At 38.9% G+C, this 7,946-nt stretch overlaps 1 protein-coding gene across 1 annotated transcript; it reads right to left on the bottom strand.

The window, feature by feature from the left end:
• Positions 1-232: 232 nt before the first annotated feature.
• fam210ab (family with sequence similarity 210 member Ab) lies at positions 233-4,761 on the bottom strand. Its single transcript, XM_083894916.1, has 4 exons — positions 4,635-4,761; positions 2,383-2,847; positions 1,072-1,183; positions 233-925 (listed from the first exon to the last, which is right to left on the bottom strand). The coding sequence occupies exons 2-4, from the start codon at positions 2,805-2,807 to the stop codon at positions 578-580; spliced, it is 885 nt and encodes a 294-aa protein (XP_083751042.1). The 5' UTR covers positions 2,808-2,847; positions 4,635-4,761; the 3' UTR covers positions 233-577.
• Positions 4,762-7,946: the final 3,185 nt, after the last annotated feature.

The following is a 7,946-nucleotide window of genomic DNA, read 5'->3' on the forward strand; positions in this document are numbered from 1 at the left end:
CCAGAATGTCATTATTTTTCGCTATCAAATAGAAACACGTTAGAAAAAACAATTCAATCAATTTCTTTGTCTTTACGTTAGAAAAGCCATGAGGTGATGGACGAGTACATAACAGGTGACTTCAAGCTTTAAGGTTAATTTTCCAAACTAATAGATTCATTAGCACTGCTCTCTCATACAGACTGAAACTGTATATATATATATCTGTTACTACACGAGACCCTTTTCCTCCTTACATATATATATATACATATATATACACACACCATTACATGCCTCCTCTTTAAAACAGCCAACAGAGTCGGATATCGCCAGGAGTTTATTAAGCTGCTGTCTCATCAACATTTACACTGCATTTTGGTGGGTTTGAACGAGCGGGGACAGAATGTGACACTTATAACAGACAACAGTTGACAGCTAAGGTTTATGGAAGTGAAATGTCAGAGCAAAGTTAGTGCAATGTCTCTTTTTCCCCCCTGAAACAGTCTCATGTGTGCTCCCTTACTCCAAATTTCCTAATGATTTGTCAGGATCAGAGAATGCAGGGGGTTCAGGGGTTACACGGTTAACTGATCAGCTAATTGTCTTTCTTTTTAAAAAAACCCTTTCCCTCAGAAACTCTGTCTTTGGTTTCCTGCAGCTTCTCAGACAGCTTGTCCTTAGTCTCTTCCATTTTCTCAGAGAAACGGCCCTTAGTTTCCTCCATTTTCTCAGACAGTCTCTCCTTGGTCTCTTCCATCTTTTCTGTAAATTTGTCTTTTGTCTCCTCCATCTTTTCTGTAAATTTGTCCTTTGTCTCCTCCATTTTGTCCTGGAAGTATTCCTTCACCGGCGGTGGTGTGGATAAATAGCCGTGTCTGCGGAGGTACTTGACAGATAGTGACGTGCCACCCAGAGTTACTGTATATCTGGCAGGGGTGGCAATCTGTAATAACAATAAAAGAAGGAGAAACAATAAAAACCTGATACAACCACATGTGCGATTTAATGTGCCCAGTATGTGAGAGACATGCTCATCAAACATTAATAAAAACCAAAATGTTCAAAAAAAATGGAAACCCATGAAGTCACCTTGTACATGGCGTAGGCGGTCAGAGCGTAGCCACTGGATGAGTTTCTCAAAAGACTGACAAATGACTCTGGTAGACCAATCATCTCCAGGAATGGCACAACATTCACTCCTCTGAGAGAAACGCAACAAAAATAGCTATTAACAAATTATTAACACACAATGAATTAAAAGATGCATTGTTGAAAAAATACTGCAACCCAGAAGGAATGTCACTGTCACACTGTCATTGGGTTTGATTATTACTCGATGACTAAATGTCAACAAATTTAAATTTAAATGTATTAAAGGGCACATAGAGTGGAGGTCTACTTGCATACATTAAGTTGTTTTTATGGTCAAAAACCTCCTAGTTGCTGTAAACGTGCCGACAGAAATCGTCTTTTCTGACGGTGTTTCCCAGCCGCGAGATTTGAGACTCAACTCAACCTGGAAGTGACATATCAGCACATCCGCTCTCAGCAGCGCAGCGCCTCCCTCTGGAACGTGCCCGGAGCAGGACGATCTGCTGTTCCAGAGAACCGGTGTTTAAGTAACCGGACCGGGTTTTTTTCAGTGATCTCGCTGAGCCGAGATAACAATAAAACACAGCATTCTCAGCAGTGGCTGAAATGTTTGTTTAGAACCTTGAGGGCTTCTTAAACAAGGTAAGGATGCAGATACACACTAAAAAACAGCGTTAATTGGAACTTTCGGTCTGGGTCCGCTTTAATTGTTGTTTGAATGTTTCTTTTTTTTTTTATGAAAACAAGTTCTCTGGCTTTTCAACCTTTTAAATGTGAATATATTGTTTCTTTGCTCCATGTAACAAATAAATTATGTATCCATCATTCTATGGACCAAACAAAAACTTGGATGATCGAGAAAATAATCTACAGATTAATGGAGATACAGATTTTGGCATGCTGAGTAAAAGTCTATGTAAAACAGTGTAAATTAAAAACAGGCAGAATACAGTTGCCTGTTCCGTTTGGTTGTTTGTTTTTCTTGATAACCTGGTTTTCTGTGCTGAAGTAGAAGCTCAGATCAGTGACAGGGTGCTGTGATCCTCATGTGAGTGTTTTCATAATTTTACAATCTCATTTAAGACTCTTGACTTCAATGCGTTTCAAAGAGATGTTTTACACACTAATTGCTAAACAAATATTTGACTTTTGCCTGAAAGTGATTTCAGTGCGATTTGAAGCCATTTACCATTTTAAAACATCATTATAAATCTAACCAATCACATCCACTCACAAAATATTAGATACATTGTGATAATAATAAATGATAACCTAAACTACATGTAGTGCAGATAAACAGAGACTCACTTCATAGCAGCGTAATAGAAGGATCCAAACCAGACCGAGGATGTCACCAGATGTAAAGGGATCATCACCTTCCCATACTGTTTGAAAGTCTTCTTAAACCTCTGGAACAGACCGATGGACTTGTCCTGCAGGGGGTCCACCTCTTCAGCCTCAGCCTCTTCTCTCTGGACCTCCTGTGTCTGAGGTGAGGAGCTGGACTGTGGCTCCTCCTGTGACGGCTGGTGTTTGGGCTGATGTGCCGCTCTGCTGGAGGCTGTGGTCGAGAGCCAGTGCCGGCCTGTAGGTGGCAGTGGCGTGACACGAAGAGAACAGCAGCACAGTGCTACTGCTGGCTCTGAGAGGGTGGCGCCTACCAGCAACGGGCGCACTGCCGCCATCCGCCATAGTGTCCCAGTATTAAGAATGCGTTGCATCATCATTATCATCCTCCTCCTCTCTGCTGCTGTGATGATTCAACCACTGTGACTGTGGATTCAGACAAAGACAATGTTAATCACGATTGAGCGGCTTTCTTATAACAGCCTAAAACATCTCAGTCAGCTAATGACTGACAAATATTTGTTCTTGAACTTAACGAAATGTCACTTATGGAAACTACATATTCTGCAAAAAGAACGCATCATGCACATGACTGAAAAAAAAACCCATAGTTGATTTATGGACTTCTATGTACTTTCCGGAACATATCTCAACCTCTTTTTCAACTGTACAAACACACAGGAGCATATCAGCGAAGCACTTCTGAATGCAGATGTTCTGTTGCAACAGTTTGATAACAGGGTGACACTCTTGATAACGCTCATGTTTAAAGTTTATTCATTTCACTGGTTTCCTCACACCACCCGTTATGAATTCTGGAACTGGGATAAAACTTCAGTTTATTAAGTAGACACATTTTTTCTTCTAATAATAATAATAATCTCCTGTTATAACTTTGAACCTTAAATGTGTTGGTTTGATGTATTATGTGCTTAATTAGTTCGCATAATTCGCACATACGCAATAAAGTACAAATACGTCTAAGTTCAAGGTTCACAGTTATCTTTATTGCTTTCTACGACTGCACAGCAGTAATATCATAAAATATGCCACCACTACATATTAAATGAGATGTAAACATATCAGGGCTGAAATTAACAATTACTTTCATAAACGATTATCTGTTGATTCTTTTTTTCGATTAATCAAATTCTTGATTGGTCTATAAAGACAATAATGTTTAGCAGAAAATTCGGAAAAACTTTGTTTCAATCATTGAAAAAATCCAAAACGTTAAAACTGATGAATCGATGATTAAAATAGTTGACGATTAATTTAGTGATTGAGAGAGTGTTTACTGCAATGAAAGTATTTTTTTCTTCTTGGCCAAAAACTCCCCATAAAGTAAAATTATAGTTTTTTTGTTTTGTTTTATAATTTAAAACCGAAATACAACAACCAAAGTTATTTCACCATGCAGTGGTTTAGTGCGATGTTTTTTATTCAATGAACAAGTTAAGTCACTTCAGAGAGCAGTGGTTTTGTTTACAGTTTTTATTCACAATGAAAACTCGGCTGAGTAAGTCGGTAAATATTGAACAAGGTAAAAATGAATAAAACTAAGTCTTATCAGAGTGGGGTGTTTTTTCACTCTATATCTCGTATTTCCAACTTTTGAAACATTTCTGATAAACCCCACAGACTACACTTCACCTAACTTCCTTTAATTATCTGCGTCTCGTGAATCTTAAACAACAGTTACAGAACTTAGCAGCTTCCCAACACGCTGCTAAAACTGTGTAAAAACACCACATTTACAAGGACAAGTCATTACACTCACTTTCAAAATAAAAGTATCAAAATCGATCCAGGTAAGGGCAAGGGAATTTCTGCTTACGTTTGTTTTATTTTGTAACACCTCCAACCGGAAGTGCGTGGCTTTACTCGTACCAGCTTTACGCCAGCACCTATTTTAGGCTAGTTGACTTTGGTCAGTTGTGTGTGAAGGACAGATTTGTTTTGTCCGGCAACTGTGGTGTGTTCAGATGAGCTTTAATCTCACGACAGCAGACGGTGCTCCTTATTTAGACACCGAGGACAGACTGTCTTTAGTAAAAGGCCAGTTTCTGAACGGTTGCCAAAAACTTTAGCTCCTGTCTCAAAGCCTAGCGTTAGCTTGTTAGCCGCTAGCTGCTAGCGCACACCGGGACACGCATGAGAGCGAGTGTACAATAAAAAGATGTCAGCGCAGAGAAACGAGGACAAACACTTACGGTGGAAGTGGCGTGTTGAACTCAGGACAAAGTGGTGTTCAACCGCATCCCTGTGGACAATGTGAGAGTGTCCGAGGTTTGAGTCAAAATGTTCAGGAACCACATTTATCTGAGCAGCTGCAGCGACTGCGTGTGGGAAAAAACAGCGTGTCAACTGCGGCCGCGCAAAGCACCACGGGAAATGTAGTTCATTTGGGACATAAATGTCCCAGAGGACTTAGCACTAGGTCAGGGGTGTCAAACAACAAGAACGTCAAATCTTTCCCTTTGTTTTACATTGAATTAAGTAAGTATCATATGTTTACAACATATGAACAGGATTTTTCTTGACAAAAATAAGTGCAATTTTCAACAATATTATATTATATTCTGTGCAACATAGGACTCCCAATGATAATTAAAAGAAAGTGGATTGTTTGGTAAATTTTATGTACATTTTCACATTATTGATTCAGTTATTTAACCTTATTATTGACCAAATATTATAGTTATAGTTAGTCCATGGGATATTTTTACATGTGCTATCATAGTGACACCATTTACAGTTTTTCTCCATTGGTTTGGCTCATTTCTTGAAACCGAAATTACATTCTCAAAACTCTAAGATCGTTTGGCACAACAGTCTTACAGTTCAGCACAACACCATAGTTCACTTGCAAAAGCTCATATGTCTCTTAAAACTGTTCACTCATGCTTCAAAACTAAATTCCTTTCCCATATAAATAGTCGGTGTCACCAAAATGCAAGAGATCCTTCTCAATTGGTTTGGCTCATTTCTCGAACCAGACCGGACGTTCTCAACACTCTTGGTGCTTTTGACAAAATAACCTGGATGGTTGAGCACAACACCATGGTTCACCTGCAGGAGCTCATATCTCTCCCAAAACAGTTCACTCATGTGTCAAAACTAAATTTCTTTCTCATATAAATAGTCAGTGCTCCCAAAATGCATTGTTCCTTTGGCATTGTGTAAGCACTGCAAGTCAAAATGTTTAGATGTTTTGTCACTGTGGCAGAGGACCATTGAAATATCCCTCATGTCCACCTCTCAGTCAGTCCAGTAACTTCTATGGTTACTGTACTAGTTTTTTTGTCCAGCTAACAGAATACAATTGTGTAAAATACAGATTTTCTTTTTAGGATTTTATGGTAAGAATACCATCCAAGGTTTGACATCACACATGGCACTCATACTGCCGAGGACATTGTAACCATTTTTATTCACAGATATAAACTAACTAAAATACATCAGCATAAAAAAAAATATATAGTATATATACAATATATACAATATACTGTCATATAAACACATAAACAAAATAAAGCTGGAGATTCAAAACTAACATTTCTTGAGGACATTTCTGTCCTCCCCCTCGACCTCCTGTCAATCATCCACACCCTCTAGGCCACACACTGCTGTCTGTCACAGATTCTCATCCACATCACAGAGTATATTCTCCTTTGTGATGCAATGAGGAAAGAAACAGCGTGGATGTCACAACCATCGCCTGCACTGATCTCCTGTAATATCAACACATGGAGCAGGGACCTCTGATTTTGAGCCTGATGCTCATATACTTTCTCCCAGCAAGCGGAGAAAAACTCCTCAATAGGATTGAGGAAAGGAGAGTTAGGTGGTAGGAACACCATGACCATCCTTGGATGAGTAGTGAACCAGGATCTGATGAGCTGCCCATGGAGGAAATTCACATTGTCCCACACAAGTGCATACTTTGGTAGGTGAGGCCCGACCAGACCTTTCATTTTCAGGGATCAAATCAGAATGAAGGTGGTCCAAGAAAATGAGGAGCTTCTGTGTAATTGAGGTCAAGGTCAGGTGAAAATAGAACTTTGTCAACAAAGGAGGAGTTTCACACATGTCAGATGACAGATCAGATCAAAGAATGTGTCAATTATGATAGATTTTTTCAAATGTTTCAAGAGATTCATATATGATATTCATGGTATTATATTCTTGACTAATTTTGACAATTGAACAGACTATTGTACACAATGAAATGATGCTGACGTGTTTTGCAGAGAACAACCATTAGACTGAGACTTCGACAATCAGTTTAGATCAACAAGATCAATTCACTTGGAAACTGTGCTAAATGAAGGCCAACTGTGCTAACTGTGTGCTACATGTACTTAATCATTTGCAAAGATGTCTAAGACAATTGCAATTTGATAAATGAATGAGAAATGCAATTCTGTTGTGGACAATTGCAAAGTGGTTTGGAGATTTGTCCATGTTGTTATGAGAATGCAATTTCTGTTTCAAGAAATGAGCCAAACCAATGGAGAAAAACTGTAACATACAGCACTAAAACTTGCACTTTGTTTGCACTACTGGAGTTCTACCACACGAGGGCAGCCTGCACATATTCTTCAACTTTCTGGTCTAAAACAATTGGGGAAACGTATCAGTGTTACACAAAAACAAAGTTCACCTCAGACGCCTTAAAAAAACAGTTTACAATATAAGTATTTTGTTTTCATTGAAGTTACAGGGATAAGGTTTAAAGTTATAAAAGTATAATTCAAAGGGTTAGGGTGAGGGTTAGGGTAGTTTTTATTTTTTTATATATATTTTTTTTAAATAAAGAATTAAGGCAGCTTTCTGATTTTCAGCTTCTTAAATGCTAATATGATCTGGGTTTTTTGCTTGATGCAACAACAAATTCATTAAACGGAATCATAGTTTGTGGACAAAACAGAACAATAATTTTCTGAAAAACTGATCAACATTTTCGATTATGTCGATTATGAAAATAATTGTTTGTTGCAGCCCTAACCTTGAGCTGTGTCAGTGTATCAGGTTGTATCTGCAGCCAGAAAGAAGCAACTGTAACTGTGTGAACAGAGAGTGGCCACATGATCAGATAAAATATGTGGAGCTTTCTGCAAACACAAGCCTCCTGAAGGAGGGGAGTTATAATTTCACCACAAAGCCTCCCTGACCCAGTGCAAATACTTTCTGTCTGCTCGTTTGCATTTACCTGTGTGACTGAACTCCACGCTCACCTGGGACTCATCTGGCAAGATGACAAGTTGGTCTGGTTATAAAAGGACACAAGTACATTGGATCAGTTCATTGTGACAGGTCTGACTGCAGTCATTAATGAGTCCTGTGAGTCCACCTGTCTGTGGAGTGGCTTTTACAGAGACAGCGTGGCTCCTGAACTTTAATGCGTGTTCTTTGACTGTTGCAGTGAACGACAGCCAGTCATCTCTGGCACTGGGTGTGAGGCAGAGTTCATCTAATCACTGTTCTGAGACAATAAGAGACAACAGCATCAAGTATTATAC

Source organism: Microchirus variegatus, assembly GCF_963457635.1.
Source record: "Microchirus variegatus genome assembly, chromosome: 1".
Classification (NCBI taxonomy): domain Eukaryota; kingdom Metazoa; phylum Chordata; class Actinopteri; order Pleuronectiformes; family Soleidae; genus Microchirus; species Microchirus variegatus.